Below are 16,762 nucleotides of genomic sequence, written 5' to 3'. Positions count from 1 at the left end.
TATGATACTTAGGACTATTCTCAGTTTCATGAGATCCCAGAGAGGTGGTGGAAACTGTTAGCTGGTTTTAACTGGCAATGAGGACTTGAAAGTTGGAAGGGCAAACTTAAACTTAAGCCAAGCAACCAAGCAAATTGTTCAATACGAGACTGTTGTATTATGTCTTGATTTGTTTGTACTTATGATTACTTTATTGTGAAATGGAATGGAGATTCTTAAATATGCTAAAAGCAGTCCCGGATACTACTTCATCTTAATAGTAGATTATCTGTTCTCCCACCCAGTTCTTCCTCATGAAACCTGTTGACTTTTACAGGCACCAGTGGGAGCATTTCTCCCAGTGCTAATAGCAGCTTTTAAGTAATGGGTTTTTGTTTTGCAAATATGGTAGGGAAGATGAGTTAAATTCCCCCTCCCATAGCAAAGATAAAAATAAATATATGTGCCTAGTGTAACATCTTGTTAACTAGCAATATGTGAACCCACTTTCACTAAAATCATGTTTGAGCCCCTGACCACAAGCTTCTTCTAACAATGATGGGGGGGGGGAATCACTTTTTAAATATAAAACTCAGTTTTCAAATGTTTTAGCACATGCTCACAGTGCCACTTGGGAATTGTGGAGCTGAGAAAGACATGCAGCAGTGAGCCGTGCTCCTGTTAACTGTGGGACATTAGCTCAGCAACTCCAGACGGCTGCAGTCTTGCCAACCAAGTGTAAGAGTGTAAGACAGCTGCCACTCTAGATCAAGTACCTGTTCCAGTGGCATCTCTCTTCCCCTCCCCTCCACAACCTATATACCCACACCGTGGCTGATCTTTTGATCAGTGGTACCAAAGGCAGGCCTTATAAGCTGCAGTTTCTTCCCACGGTTCCCTACTATAGAGCATGTTTGGCGGAACCTCAGGATTTGTAAAAACACAAAGCATCCATATAGAAAGAAAAAATGGGGGAGCCCAAGGTCCTATCTGCACTTGGTTGATTGTGGCAAACCTTTTTTATTCAGATAGAAAGCAAACATATAGATTTACAATCAGATTGTTACCAAAACTGTTTCCTAGAAGGAAGATGTTAGAGATGAAAGCATTACTGCAAACAGATCTGTTCATCTTGAACTAAGATTTTATGCCAAAGAATTTCCCCCCTATATTTTTTTGTGCCCTCAGAAAACTGTTTCCTTCATTAAATCCTATTAAAATGTGTGTGTTTTTTCTTTAGATGCTATTATGGACATTTTAATGAGTTAATTAAATTAATATGCTCAATAAATGTCTGATGCCCTTAGTGGGATAGATAATCAGCATGATTTGCTTATGCCCCATATTTTGGTCCTTATTTCACCTTTCTTTTCTCTCTCTCTTTTTTTTAAATGATATTTATTGAAGTTTCAAATAATACAAAAAAGAAAAAAGAAAACAAAAAGAAAAGAAAAACAGTCAACCTTAACAATCCTTTTTTTTCAATAACTTCTTTTCTGCGACTTCCCCTCACCTCCCCTTCTTGTATTCCTTATCCAGATATTTATTCAACAAGTTCTTGTTCTTAAATTTTTAACCCTAATTTGTTATTATGTCTAGTTCAATTTATATATCAAATTTTAACTTTAACATTAATCATTATTCATTAACATTAATCATTAATCATTATGCTTAAAGACTTTTTCTAAGGTCGACCCTGTTTCCCTTGCACAAATTCCCCGTTTTTACACTAATAGCAATACAAAAAAAAAGAAAGAAACAATAGAAAGAATCAAAAACATACTTGTGCACCCTTCGGATTTCCAGATTCCACCCTCCCCTTCCCAGTTTCAATCCCCAAACCATTGTCCATTTATCCTTATGCTGTCAGCCTGGATTCCTCACATCAAAACCCCTTAAATCTCTCTCAGTTCCTTTCTGCTGGTTTTTTTGAAAGTCCTCTGTAATAACCACCGAGTCTCGGAAGGGCTCTATCCCAAAAATGTCCATGTTCCATCTGGCCGGGCCTCCAGATTTAAAGGTGGAGCTCAAAACTTGTTTCTTAAACTTTATAGGTCCAAATGTCCCAAATTCTTCAGCTCTCCACAAAGGGAGAACTTTCCATTCTTCCTTCTTCAGTTCAAACCAAATTTTCATCATCCAGTCCTCTTTTTCTTTTATAACCTTCTTGACAGGCCTCCGGTTCCCTTTTGCCTTCTGCAACATGTCAGCCCCTCCTTCCTGATGCTCCTGTTCAGCAAATATCTCTTTCTGCACTTTTTCTTGTTCAGCTGCCTGGGCTGTAGACAAAACATGGCTCTGCTGTACCAATTTTCTCATGAGAAAAGCAACCTCTTCCAGATCAGCTAGTATTTTTCGACCTATTTCCATTCTTGTAGTGTCCCTGAATCCCCTCTAGAGGGATTCTGGTTATTATGTATTCCTTACACTTCCAGCCCAAAAGTCCAGTTAGCTTGTTTCAATTCTTCTTTATTTTCAACAATTTCTCACTATATTGTAACAAATATAGCCAGCAAAGGCATCAGAAACAAAGTTCTCTACTTTTCCCCACTTTGACAGCTAATTTGACAGCTGTCAAAGTCTTCTATGTCTCCTCAGCAGGCTCCTCTCACGGATCGCTCCCGGGTCTCGGGGGGGCACTTTAGCTCTCAAAGTTAGCTCTTATCCTCCAGCACAGTTACTTATACTGTCAATTCGTGCAATTAATAGTTTAATCCATTTAAAAAGGAGATATTCTCTCGACCTTAAATATATAGTCCTTGCTTCAGATTGTTTACAAGACTGGGGAGACGGACTTCCTCTTTGGTCTTCCCCGGTCGTGCCAAATTCAAGAATTTTTTTTCTTTTATAAGTCCAATTTCCGTATTACTCACGGGTTGTTGCTTTTAGTCCAAATGTTCATAGGAAAAAGTCAGCGCTCTCGGTCGAACGGCATGCGGCTTCGCTCGTCAGGGGAAGCAGAGGACTCACAGTACCACGCCGCTCCCGTCCCCCGCTCCGCAGCCTTTAAAAAGGCTCCGCCGCGGGTCGGGGGGGCAAAAAACGGTGCCCGCCGAGTCACCAGGTCCACGGGCTTCCGCGCCCATGGTTTTTGAGGGTCCCCGCGTCGCCGGCGCGGCAGGACCCGACCCCTGTCAAGCAGATTCCCTCCGGAGCTCGGAGGGAATCCGCCATTCGGCTGTGGCGCCAACCCGGAAGTCCCCTCACCTTTCTTTTCTCTCACTCACTCCCATGCATTCATTTCCCCCCTCCTCTTCCTATTTCCCCCGCTGCAGCCTCACTCTGGTACTTACACTCACATTCTTTCCTATTTTCTAAGACTTTGGCCTGGTTTGCAGATAATGCTAAAGGATGGTGGTTACTACATTCATGAACTTTTAGACTCACATGCCATTTCTCTACTTCCTCTAGCTGTGAAGAGGATATTGGAGGCTTTTAACAGTTACTTGCTATGTCTAAACCTGCTATGTCCAAACTCTATTGCTTAAGCAAACAAACGGACTTCAAACTGTGGTTAATTAGCCGGACTTATTTCCTCAAACTGAAGTTCTTGGTTTGGACAAAACCAGAGCTTGCTGAAAATGGAAGCAGAAGCTTCTGGTCTTCTATCTGTGGCTACAGCAAAGAAGAAGAGCCCATAAGTCTGAGTTTGCCAGAGTTCATACCTGCAGTACTAAACCATCACATACTTGTTTATTTAGAAAACTTACATCTGCCCTTCCAACACATTTGCCTTGCTCAGGGAAGCTTACAGCAATATTTTAAAAACCTGCCCCATAAAATCATAAAGCAACATCATTCAAAACAGAAAGAGACATAGTGGACAGACCCTTATTTTAGGATGTTTTTATTATATAACCATCATCTGCATGGCAAGGGTTGGGCAATATCTTGGTTTTCAACATTGTGATATATCAGCAGCTAAATACCATGATATGTTGATATACCACAGTGTCTTCAATATATCTTGGCTTCTTCTTCCTCCCCACCTTCCTCCCACCACCCAGCCCTACCAAGCCCCAATACTGCTATGGCTCACATGAGCTGGAGGGGCATCAGGAGCTGGAGAGGTTTTACTGAACTGCTCAGTGGGGTGCGGGAAAGGTTTTTCAATACTTCTCAACAGTCCTGCTGTTCGTGTGTGTCCATGTTTGTGTGTCCATGCATGCATGCATCTCTCTCTCTCTCTCTCTCTCTCTCTCTCTCAACACCAGTCTTTTACTTTTGTAATAATGGTATTTTTTCCGTTTTTTTAGGTGATTGAAGTTTATGACTTGACTAAAGTGAAGTTAAAATATTGGTAAGTGGTCAGTCAAATAAATGTAGCCACTTGTTCCTTTCCCCCCTCTTAGGGTTGGGAGGACGTCTGCCATTGAGAGAGAACAGCTGAAAAGTCACTGAGCTAAAAGATACCCTGTTCAGCCTTATCCCATCTTGGCTTAAGAAATTGAGACGAGATCACTCATCTCATCTTCACAGCTGACATAAGACATATGCTACAGTCCTCAAAACTATGGTTTACCTGAAAGAATCCTGGAAGGGTTTGGTGAGGGTGCTGAGATTTCTCTTTTGGAGATCTCCAGCCACCTTTACAGTTTCTTAGGGAAAGGGAATGGTCTTTAATAAGGATCTGTCCTCAGCTGATCTTAAGGCGTAAGCTGTGCTCTTCTACAAATTGTCCCTCAGCTAATTTTTGTGTGCTCTTGTGTGACAATGCAGATATAACTGCTGAAAACAAGGAGCGGGGAGAGAAACTGGCTTTCAAAGTGGCTTCATTTCAGGCCCTCAGAATATCTTACTCTGCTCAGTGAAGCACATAATTGAAACAAAAGCCTCTCTTTTCCTGTGTTTAAAAATGTATTGAGTATATTTCTACTGTGTTTTTCTGGGTGACTTTCCAAAATATCTTCATTCATAAAATTCACAAAAGGCTTCATGGAAACCTCACTGAAGCAGGGTTGCGCAGAGCATCCGTATAGGTACTATTTCATTCTGTAGAAGGGGAATAGTGACCTGCTTCTCTGAGTGACTGTAAAAATAGTTAAGTTCGGAATGAATTGTGAAGATGAAAGACTCATGAAGCTGTTTTATAAGTGACTTTGAATACAACAAATATTTGATCCAATGCTGATTCAGAGACTTACGCCTGACAAAGCCCCAGAGAGGGACATGTTAATTTTTTTTTCATATCAACTCAGTTCAAGGGGCTTCAATTTTGGCCACTTTGTTTCTGATTATTCAACTGGAGTATTGCCAACTGTCTGGATATCTAATATTTTGGTTTCAAACTTTAAGAAGTGTGATCATGATGACTTTCAAAATATCACTAAATAAGGCTTCTTGATATTCATGCATAAAATATGCACACTTCTTTCAGATAAGTTAAAACAATGAGTCAAAGAGAGTCAGGTTATGTCCCCAATGCACGTAGAGGCTTTCACAAGAGACCTTGCACATTGTTCACTGATTTGTTTTGAATTATCTTATTCAAAAGTACATTAGCTGTCGACCAACAAAAGCTGTGTGTTGTGTTTGTTGATCTCTCATCTGCCTTTGACTCCATTGACTGAAAGCATCCATGGTAATATTGATTTTTCCTTCCTTCCAGTGGTGTCCATTTTAACTCTCAGGCTATTGCTCCAACCATAGAACAAATTGATCAGTCTTTTGGAGCAACACATCCAGGAGGTGAGTTGGCAATTCTTGGCACTGTTCACATGTGGATGCTTGGTTGGTTGTACCTGTGGCTGTTCCCTATGGTTCACTGGAATTGAAAGTCAGGTAAACCAAAGGGTCTCATTTATAAGGGTTCCAGTTACAGATAGGTAGCCATGTTGGTCTGCCATAGTCAAAACAAAATATGGTCTGCCATAGTCAAAACAAAATAAAAAAATTCCTTCCAGTAGCACCTTAAAGACCAACTAAGTTAGTTCTTGGTATGAGCTTTCATGTGCATGCACACTTCTTCAGATACGACAACTTCGGTATCTGAAGAAGTGTGCATGCACACGAAAGCTCATACCAAGAACTAACTTAGTTGGTCTTTAAGGTGCTACTGGAAGGAATTTTTTTATTTTGTTTTCATTTATAAGGGATTATTTGTTTATGAAGGAGGCTTAAACTTGGTTTAGCTTTGTATGTGCTTCATGATCTATCTTGCCAAGCGTTATAAAAAAGCTTCTAATGAGTTAGTAGAGGCATGAGATTGACAATGTATATATTTTCAGATAACTGAAAATTGTATGATAGAACCATTTGTGCTTATGGTGGATTTGCTTATGTTGCCAGAGGTTCCTGGAAGGCAGTCGTCGGTCTGGGATGGCTCTCCCCACTGGCTGGACAGGCAGGCTCCCAAACTATGATTCTGCCCAAGGGAGAGGTCATCCTACTCTTATGAGACAAGGTGGTACTTCAGCCTGATATGACCTTTGTCCTAAAGCAGGGGTGTCCAAACTTTTTTCAAAGAGGGCCAGATTTGATTAAGTGAACATGCATGAGGGCTGACCAAAGTTATTGACCTTTTTTTTTTGGATTCAAGTTGTTGACCTTTTTTTAGAACCACAGGAGGAACAACTGCCTGTGGGTGGGGGCCAGATTAAACCGACTGGCGGGCCAGATTAGGCCCCCCAAACAGACTTCGGACACGCCGGTCCTAAAGGTTAAGACTATCTTTCACAGAGCTCACAAGGTGGTTCTTCCTTAATTTTGTCCTACTCCATTGTCAACCAAGGAATGGTCCTGGCATTCTGGATGTTTCTGCTTGGGTAGGACTTTGCCCTTCCCGAAGTCTGAGGCCATATTTGTTTCCTTCAATGGGTAAGGGCTAGGCAGAAGGTTTCTTCCTTATCCTTAACCATCTCTAGGAGGCTCAGGGAGGCAATAGGGCTCTTGAAAAGGTTCCCTGTTTGCCCCTTGGCCTGTTTTTTCCTGTGTTAGTCTTCTGGATCTGGACCTGTTGCAACTGGTGTCCTCCTATGTGGGTGGAGTCCATGTGGTTTGATGGGTCATTCTTTCTGTGCTGGCTGGTCTGGTGTGAGTGGGATGGACCCTCCTCTGGGTAGGATCATCATTTTGGGACCCTGCCTGTCCAGTCAGTGGGAAGAGCCATCCCAGACTTTTGGCTGCCCTCCAATAACCCCTGCCAGTAGAAATTCATGGTAAGAATTTTGACTTTGTCTCCTGTGGCATTTATGCTTTATGTTTCATTAATTTTTTTCTCTGGCTCTGTTATATTCTCTAGTCAAGCAGGTTTTTCAGGTAGCTGTAGTGGGGACCCTCAGGCCCAGGAACCAAATGCAACTCCAACTCCCCAGCCTCTCTATCTGCCTCTCTATACTCCCTCTTTTCCTAGGCTACGCCAGTCAGTGGCCTTGCTGTACATCCTCCTTGGGTGGTTTTGCTTGGCTGTAATGTGTCCTTGAACTCTGAAAATGTTTCCTGCTTGCCTGGCTGGATGATAGAGAGGGGTGCAATAGTGTGTGTAGACACAAGCCTACTGTCCAAAGGTTCAGTCATTGCTTGGCCTTCTTTTGCCTGTGGCCCCATCCACCACTGGCATGTGACTCTTATAAGGTTGCCTAGAAGGCAGTGAGGTTCTTGGGCTGAAAAAGGTTCCCTATACTTGCAATAGTGCTTTAGAAACTTGAAAATCCTGTTTGACTAAAGCTGTGAGTACACCAAAGGAAACAATGCCTATTTCAAAACTCCTTCAAGTCATCAAGTATTATCTGTCTGCAATCAGTGTCATATGAATATGTTCGGGATGAGACGAAAAAGCTGATCTGTGCTAACAGAATTATAAAACCATCAGATTAGAATGATATTGCTTCAGACCACATGCAGAGGCAACAGTCCTCATTACAATTGCTGGTTATATCAGGCGTGTGCCCTCCTTCCTCTCATAGTAGCAATGAATTGTATCCACTGTTAGTTCTACTCAGAGTAGACTTGACCTGATTAATGGATTTACTCTGAGTTAGTTGACTACAACCCAGTATTTTTCCATGGAGGTTTACACTAACTAAGTTTAGCCTTCTAACCAGGGTTTGTTAAACAACAACAAACCCTGGTTAAGAACAACCCATGGTTAGCATTGTCCTTCATATACACATAATGCTGCACTACAATTTCACCAAGCCATGTGAGGAAAGTGGGAGAAACAAGAAGGATGGAGCCTGTGCCTGATGGGTTTGCTATGTTTTTTTCAATCCTACAAATTCCATAGCGATAATGAGAATAGAAAAATCTTGTGCTGTTAAAGAAACAAAAAGTTAGTTCATATATCTGGCACTTGAGCATTTGAAAACCTCCTATCTGGCTTCATTAATTATCCCTGTTGTTCCCCCCATGAGTTTTTGCCTTTAGACAGGTTGAAGCCCCAACTGCTGCTAGATGTTTCATAAGCAAATAGTTTAGTGAAGAGCTAAACTGCTTGACAGTACTGTCAGATTGGAACGGGATAAATTGCTGTTCTTATATGCATGTGTGTGTGTGTGTTTCCAGTGTACAACTCTGCTGAACAACTTTTCCACCTCAACTTCAGAGGACTGTCTTTTTCCTTTCAATTGGACTCATGGACTGAAACTCCAAAGTATGAGGTCTGAAATCTTCTTTGTTAATAAATACATTGTTAAACAAAGCAGTCACTGTGTTTTGAAAGACTTGTAACTGACTTTGTGCCTTAATTTATTGATTTTTGAGATATGTTACTTCCCCTGGTTCAGCTGTCATTGGAACTGATTTCCAAACTATAGAAGTATCCTGCAGGCTGACACACACTCCCTCTCTCCATCCCACTTGTTCCCCCCTCTGCCTTTTCCTGGTTAGTGATAACTATAGGTTTACTGTGATGTCTGAACTGGTATTATCATAGTTAACCACTAACCATAGTTTAATTTCAAATCAGAGTTGTTTCAAACTGTTGGCGGTGTTAACAAAAGCAGCAAAAAAAAAAAAAGCGTGAATGCTTTTTCTAGGCTGCATCAACAGAAGTATAGTGTCCTGGTCAAGGGAAGTAATAGTCCCTCTCTTTCTGCCAACCTAGCAGTTTGAAAGCACCCAGTACAAGTAGGTAAGTAGGTACCGCTCTGACGGGAAGGTAAACGGTGTTTCCGTGCACTGCTCTGGTTCACCAGAAGCAGCTTAGTCATCCTGGTCACATGACCCAGAAGCTGTACGCCAGCTCCCTCGGCCTGTAAAGCGAGATGAGCGCCGCAACCCCAGAGTCGTCCACGACTGGACCTAATGGTCAGGCGTCCCTTTACCTTTATTCCGCCATGGTCAGACCACACTTGGAGTCCTGTGTCCAGCTCAGCGATTGCCGGCGAGGGAACAGCTGATAGGCAGCCTGTTAGACACGCGGGGCTGTTAGCCTCTGGGCAATCCTCCCCCCCCCCCAATTTCAACAAGTCAGGGCAATTTCCCCCCATTTTCTTAATTTGGAGTCCCCAAAAATAGGGGGCGTCCTATACATGGGGACGTCCAATACACAGAAAAATACAGTAATTGAACAAAGTACATGTGGATTTACAATAGGCTCCCTAAATCTTCAAATCAAGACTCGCAAATAATTTTTATGAAAATTACCGTTTTACAATAACTACACTGCAGTGTCTGACACCTCTGAAATTAGGGACCCTGCAATTTGCTAACATTCTGGGACCACTGCAATATAGATTGGCGTCCATCCTTTACCATGGATTGTTTCTTTTAAAATTCAAACTGCACTGTAAGACAAGAAAACAACAGTAATATTCCTAGTTGGAAGAAGTTTAATGAACTACTAGCCTCCTAGCAGGAGGTGCTGAAATTAATCTCCCATCCAAAATAGGAGGGGGAAGAAAGAGTGGTGAGTGGGGGGGGGGAGGGTCCTGCTGTCTGTGTCTGTTAATCAGCTACATTCATAGACTACTGAGAAGAAATGGTTTGTGGGGTATGCGTGCCATGGGATCCACTTTGTGTGTGTATACATGTACATGCAAGTGACTTCTGCAAGTTCTTTCATGGGGGTTTTAACTGCTGCAGGACACGTCATGGGGGTTTTAATCTTAGTTTTGCTATGTAGAGAGATAAAGTTTTGCTGGTTTTTGAAGATCATTTTGACTCACTTGGTTGTATGTGGTACAAGATTTAGTATTATTGGACTTAAAACTATGTGTTGTGCAATCAAATACAATTTTAATTTAACCTTTCCAGCCAAACTTTGCCCATGGCCTAGCTTCCCTGCAAATTCCCCATGGCGCAACTGTGAAACGTATGTACATCTATAGTGGAAACAGTCTTCAAGATACCAAGTAAGTAGCTCTTATATTTTGGGAAATATCTCCAAATAGATAAATAGTGAAAGTCAAATCTCATGTTATTTTATGTGCATATAATTATGTGTGCTGGCTATATTTAGCTTTATTACAGTATTCAAGTTTACGTGGCTATTTACATAGTCTATCATTTTGTGTTTAAGCTTTTTCAGGCAAGTCCATTTCCAGATTAAAAGTACAGAGCCACTTCACACAATAACTTACCGGTACCCTGGTATTTAACCAACCAACCCTGCTGGTTAACATGTTCAAGAGTTAATTGAGCCAAGCTTAATTTAAGCATCTTATCAAACCATGAGGATCTGTAAAGATAATTTTTGAACCCAAACTATAGTTTTATCTTCAAAATGTGCAGGCGAAAGCCATGGTTTATAGCTGCTTATTTGCTTCCATTTGGTCAGTGCTCTATTCTGAAGATGCAATAGCCTCTGAAGGCAGAATGATGTTAATAACCACAGTTTATCAATTCAGACATCTCATCAAAGCATTGTTTGCAAACCTATTGCAAACTATGGTTTCTAATTCTTGTTTGCTGGCCAATTGCAACCTATGCAGTTTATCAATTTAACCATAGTTAATCTTTCTCAACCATGCTTTAGCATTCAAATTCAGCCATAACAAGCTCCCTAGAGTTACTTCCAGTTAGAAATCCAGTTATTTAAATGTTTATAGTGTGGACTTTGTTGTGTGGTAGTTTAATTTAAAATTCAACATGGGCATTCTGTTGTGTTGCTGGCTGTTTAGCATAAATTTAGTAAATGGTAAGGTTCCTTTAAAGAATGCAGTTCTTCTCTTTTTGCTTCTTCATCTGTAAGTTGTGTTTGCGACACCACTATTGAGTTAGGGCTGTTTAGTCAGAGAGCACTCGCTATTGGTATAGAAAAGTGAACCGGAAACAATGTGTTGCTTAGCACTAATCTGCATATTGTTTAATTGTACATGATCTTGCTGTTTCAGGGCTCCTATGATGCCCCTCAGCTGTTTCCTTGGAAATGTGTATGCAGAGAATGTTGATGTTCTGAGAGATGGAGCTGGGCCCTCAGGTTTACGGCTTCGCTTACTCACTGCAGGTATTAGTGAGCAGAGGTTTCCTTTCAAAGGCACAAATGTGAATATGGGCAACCTATACATCTCAGAATCTCTCAAGTACTTACTTCTGATTACTCTGTCACCTCCTCTGTTGGAGATGACTCGTACATTCCAGGAAATATTGCTTCAGTTGATTCCAAGTTAACTGCAACACCATTCTTGGTATAATGAAACTTTGTCTTACGTGTAGGGTTGTGGGTTCTCCTTGAGCAATAAGTAAGTCTGTCTGTCAAGCAAGAATTCCTGCAAAACTATATATGAACCAGATTCACAATCAGAACCTTTGGGAGATGTGGAAAGATTCCCAGGGATTTAGCACGGTTGCAAAGGGAACTAGGAGGTGCTCTTTACCACCATAGAGACATAGAAGCCTAAAACTGGATCAAGAGTCAGTCAGCCAGTAGTCAGATGTGTATTAGAATTCAGATGTGACCCCCAAACCATGGTTTATGAAGTCATGTTGTAGCCACACCAACACCATATATCTGACCATCATTTGCAAGAGTCCACCAAACCAGGATATGAAACCATATTTTGAAGCTGATTTGGGATGTTGCTCCACCCTTGAAGGATTCTGTTTTGGGAAGACATCTGGGGTTTCTAGGGGAGGAGGCTAACCATACAAGTTTGCTCATAAGTCTCATATGAACACAAAAGCCTGAGTGGAGTTATCCAGAGTTTTGGAATACGTTGTCAGCAATATGCTGATGACACACAACTCTACTTCCCCTTTACAACTGCAGGCATAGCAGTGGAAGTGCTGGACCAGTCCAGTGTCTTGCCTTGGTAATGGACTAGATGAGAGCCAACAAACTGAAGCTCCATCCAGATAAGACTGAGGCACTACTAGTGGATGGTTCCCTAGACCGTATGGATGGGAAGTTCCTTGCTCTTGATAGATTACACTCCCTCTGAAGGAGCGGATATGCAGCATGGGGGTATTCCTGGATCCTTTGCTGTTGCTTGAGGCTCAGGTGGCCTAGTGGCGTGGAGTGCCTTCCATCAGTTTGGGTTGGTGGCCCAGCTGTGCCCCTACCTGAGCAGGGATAGCCTCACTTTTATGCTATGGTAACTTTTAAGTTAGATCACTGCAATGCACTATACATGGGGTGGTCTCTGAAGGTGGTTTGGAAACTTTGGCTGGTGCAGAATTTAGCAGCTAGGCTGCTCACCAGGGCAAGACTGAGCATATAACACCAATCCTGGCCCAACTGCACTGGCTGCCATGAGCTTCTTGGAGGAATAGCAGAATCACCTATGAAATAGGTAAAATGAGTGCAGTTTCAGTCCAGACTTTGGTTGAAGGTTTGGTGTTAGTTTATTTGTGGATACTGTAATGAATGAAAAGTTCATCAAGTCTTGCTTCTGTTCACTTGAAGATTAGCATTGCGAAATGAAGGATTTTTGGTTGTCTTGATTACAAGGTGAATAAAACTGTAGCCAATTTTAAGTGGAATTTGCTTCTATTTTTACAGAGGAGGCGAAAGGAGAGCTGCCTAGGACAGGGATCATATATCCTGGTAATAGTAGGAAGGAGTTAGCTATTATCCAGAAACTGTAAATGGTTTTTCAAGGTAGAGTGTGAACTCCAGATAACATATATACATGCCTGAAATTTAAAGAAAAAGATGTTGGGTGTATTAGCTACTCATTATTAGCATAATGCACTGAAGGGTTAACTCATGCATATCAAAACTCAGTTTTAAAGTGAATGTACTTCATTTGGATGCCAGCGTATCTAAAGAACTCCCAGTCTGAGAGCAGGACAATGGAAAGGGGATTCATAATTAACAAAAATGTTGGTCCATGTTAAATTTATGTAAGATGTATACTATCATTTAAAATACTTTCACCTATGGCTTGAAAAGAGATTGTGGATTTTTATTACACTTTGTGTGGTAATAAGCTTACTGAAGCCCGGATGCTGGTGTTATCAGCAGTGTGGCCTTATTAAGTGTCACCGTGTTGATTTTAGCAAATTTTCACAGTGTGTCCTTCTTTCATTTTGTTTCCCTCGGACCTAATTTATCCGTTCCACACAGTCCTGTGTGCCAATTTAGGATTACATTTAATGCATCTGTTGAAGTGGACTCTGGCTCATGAAAGTGTATGACAGGGGTGGGCAGTCTCTGGCCCTCCAGCTGCTGTTGGGCTCCGAACTTGTATCATCTCCAGCCAGGCATGGTGAGAGTTAATAGTCCCGAAGCATCTGGAGTGTCACACGGTTACCCACACCTGCTGTGATGGCTGGGGTATTGGACTAGGACCAGGAAACTCAAACCCACAAAGTTCACTGAGTGATCTTGAGACGGCCACACGCACTCTCAATCTAACTTGCCCTCTAGTATAGTTTCATTGTGAGGTTAAACGGGAAAGGATGTGTGTGTTGCCTGTAGCCCCTTGGATCAAGGGTGGGATAAAAATGTAACAATCATTCCTGATAAAATATGGATTAATCTAGAGTATCTTTTATAGAAGGGTGCTTGTGCATAACTTTGGTTGCAAATTATTTAAAATTTTAACCCACACTTCATGCAATGAATAGTATTGTACTTCACTGGGCCATTTCTAAAGAAGAAAGAGCACAACCCCAGACCCACAGAAAGAGCACTTCTGCTCTTGTGCAAGTCCTCTTCATTTCAGTAGGACTCGAACAGAACGGGTGAAAATGGCACCAGCCTTCCCCAGTGTGGTGCTCTCAGAATTTGTAGTCCAAGACATCTGGAAACCACCAGATTGAGGAGGACTAGTGTGCATGAATTTGAATAATCTGTCTTCCACAGGTTATTTCTGAGAGTTGCTCCAATGTGGCAAGTGTGTTTTGTACATTTCTATTTAGTGTTTTAATTTTTTCTAATTGGATTCTGCTAATGTCACTTGCATCCTGAGTTACACCTCTCTGAAGTTGCTCATTTTTATTTTTATTTGTTGAGAGACTTCTAAAATCTGCCACAGTGCAATTTCTGTTCTCGTTTCACCCTTTTGGTTAGCTGGATGAGAGCTGAATGAAGGCTTCCAGCCATAGCAACATTTTGGAAATGTGGTATCCCATCTATTAACACTTTCCCTTGTTTTTCAGGTTGCGGCCCTGGTGTATTAGCTGATGCCAAGATGCGGGTATTTGAGCGCTGTGTTTATTTTGGTGATTCGTGCCAAGATGTTCTGAGCACTTTGGGGTCTCCTCACAAAGTTTTCTACAAGTCAGAAGATAAGGTTGGACTACAATAACAAGTTAACACAGATTATCTCTGTGTTAGGCTACTAAAATTAACTGTTCACACTTTTCAATATCCCTACAGGCTTGGAAGTTCTTTAATAAATGTTAACTGGCTTCAGTTTTAGGACAGAGTCTTGTCTTCTCATCCTGCCTCACCCCAGTTTTTACTAACAGTATTTTATTTATTTATTTAGTAGATTAGATGGTAAACTGATGTCTGGACTGCACTGTTCAGATTATGCAGGCTGATGGAAGGTTCCATCATAACAGATTCCCACCTACAGAAAACTAGTATGTCAGGAAAAGGCTAGAGTAGAAGCAGTTTCCCTGACAATCTACTTTTTTGTGCAGGGATTCCCCCCTCCCAAATGTTCTGGTATGCAGGAGCCATGTTGAGGCCCCATCCAGTTTCCCCAAGGTACCAATGTGCAGGAAAAATAAGAAGGGAGGGAAAGAATACAGGGATCACCACAAATGCACTCAGGTGATGCAAGTTAGTGTTCACTGAATGTGCCCAAAATGCCCAGTAATCAAGTGGCAACAATGGTTGTTGGACCAGAACAAATTTCTCATTTCTGCCATAGAGGTAACATAGTCCATTCAAACCATAGGAGCATATTGATGAAACTAGACTATCTGCTTGTCTCCTTATTTCCAAAAGCTGAAGTGTAGATTTGTTTTGTTTGTTTTTTAAAGATGAAAATTCATTCACCTTCGCCTCACAAGCAGGTTCCTTCAAAGTGCAATGACTACTTCTTCAACTACTTCACACTTGGAGTGGTAAGTTGCAAACACTGAAAACAAGGGATCTCTTTTTTCTTTTTCTTTTTTTGATGAAAGTGCACAACTTTCATCAGTTAATGCAGGAATCAATGTTGTCCAAATCCTTCAGAGCTCCTTTGCTGAGAAATTTGAAAATTATCTTCTTATCTTTGTCAGTTTGATTAGTGACACATTAACACAATTAGTATCTCATGGGGCCCATTCTGTGTATTTGATATTCAGCATTTTCAAAATGAAAACATAATCCTTCAGACTCAAAAAATGTTCTGGAGAAAGGGCAGTGCCACTGCCTGTCATCTTAAACACAAATGGGAGAAGGCAGAGAAAATTTTCCCCAATTAGTAAGGGCAGGTCCCAGGAACTTGAAAGTTTTAGCTTTCACAGTGATTTTTGCATAATATTATAGCCTCTTGCTACCAAATAAGAAAACATCTTGAAATCATTGCTCTCTGAGCCCATCTGCATACATTTCAAAAAGTCCTGTCCAGGACTTTATGTTCATTTATGGGAAGCTGTTTAATCATTTCAACTTTGTGTGGCTCATTGTTTTCCCTTTCTCAATTTCACCCACAGGATATCCTTTTTGATGCAAATACTCACAAAGTGAAGAAATTTGTTCTACATACTAACTACCCTGGTCATTACAACTTCAATATGTGAGTAGAAAGAGCTGTATTGCCCAAACCTCTGTTGTAATTTGGAAAGCAAAGGGAGGGGAGCATCAAGGAGAAGGCAAAGAAAACGGTACCATGCTGAATTCCCACCAGCAGTGCCTAAGCTCTTTCTGGTTTCTAAGCCTTCATCAGATGTTACTCACATTTCCACAACCTTTTCTGGTTAGAATCTTCTTTAAAACAAACATGAATTCTCTGTATTTTAATTTCCCTGCAATATACTGGATTCTTCTCTTTGGTTTCTGTGTTGTCATTTCTTGACTATAGTAGTTGACTGTTCCAGAGCCTGGAACTAATGGGTATCAAGAACCTCTTTTCCCTGTGCAAGATGTGTTGCTGTAATTTGTCAAAACCCAGTTTTTTAGGAGATCAGTGAAGGTAGTGTGTGGAAGTAACACTCTGCTCATTCATAAGACTAGATTTCCCATCTTATGCCCTGCAAAGAGGAAACTTAACTCATCCCCCCCAAAAAAAACCCCACCCATAATTCATGCCTGATTTTTAAGATTTCTGTGTGGGAATCTGTGAAAACCTAATTAACAATTATATTATTGTATTTATTTATTTAATTATTTATTCAAATTATATGCCACTTAACACTGTATTTTCTAAGCATACATTGGGGTTACAAAAGAGGTACAAATGATAAAAGTCAATTAAACTTAACCATAGCATCAGAAAAGCTTACTTAAAATGTCTCCTGA

At 41.1% G+C, this 16,762-nt stretch overlaps 1 protein-coding gene across 1 annotated transcript in view; it reads left to right on the top strand.

The window, feature by feature from the left end:
* Window positions 1-16,762, top strand: part of PHAF1 (phagophore assembly factor 1) — a 44,506-nt gene that overhangs the window by 18,916 nt on the left and 8,828 nt on the right. The window contains exons 5-12 of the mRNA XM_081871580.1: window positions 4,236-4,279; window positions 5,588-5,667; window positions 8,482-8,576; window positions 10,174-10,271; window positions 11,253-11,365; window positions 14,464-14,597; window positions 15,298-15,381; window positions 15,958-16,040. Coding sequence (XP_081727706.1) covers window positions 4,236-4,279; window positions 5,588-5,667; window positions 8,482-8,576; window positions 10,174-10,271; window positions 11,253-11,365; window positions 14,464-14,597; window positions 15,298-15,381; window positions 15,958-16,040 — 731 coding nt within the window. The remainder of the gene's footprint in view (window positions 1-4,235; window positions 4,280-5,587; window positions 5,668-8,481; window positions 8,577-10,173; window positions 10,272-11,252; window positions 11,366-14,463; window positions 14,598-15,297; window positions 15,382-15,957; window positions 16,041-16,762) is intronic.

The sequence above is a fragment of the Podarcis erhardii genome, assembly GCF_964252035.2.
Source record: "Podarcis erhardii genome assembly, chromosome: 7".
Classification (NCBI taxonomy): Eukaryota; Metazoa; Chordata; class Lepidosauria; order Squamata; family Lacertidae; genus Podarcis; species Podarcis erhardii.
Note: the sequence above shows the minus strand (reverse complement) of the source record. Positions and strands in the feature narration are given on the sequence as shown.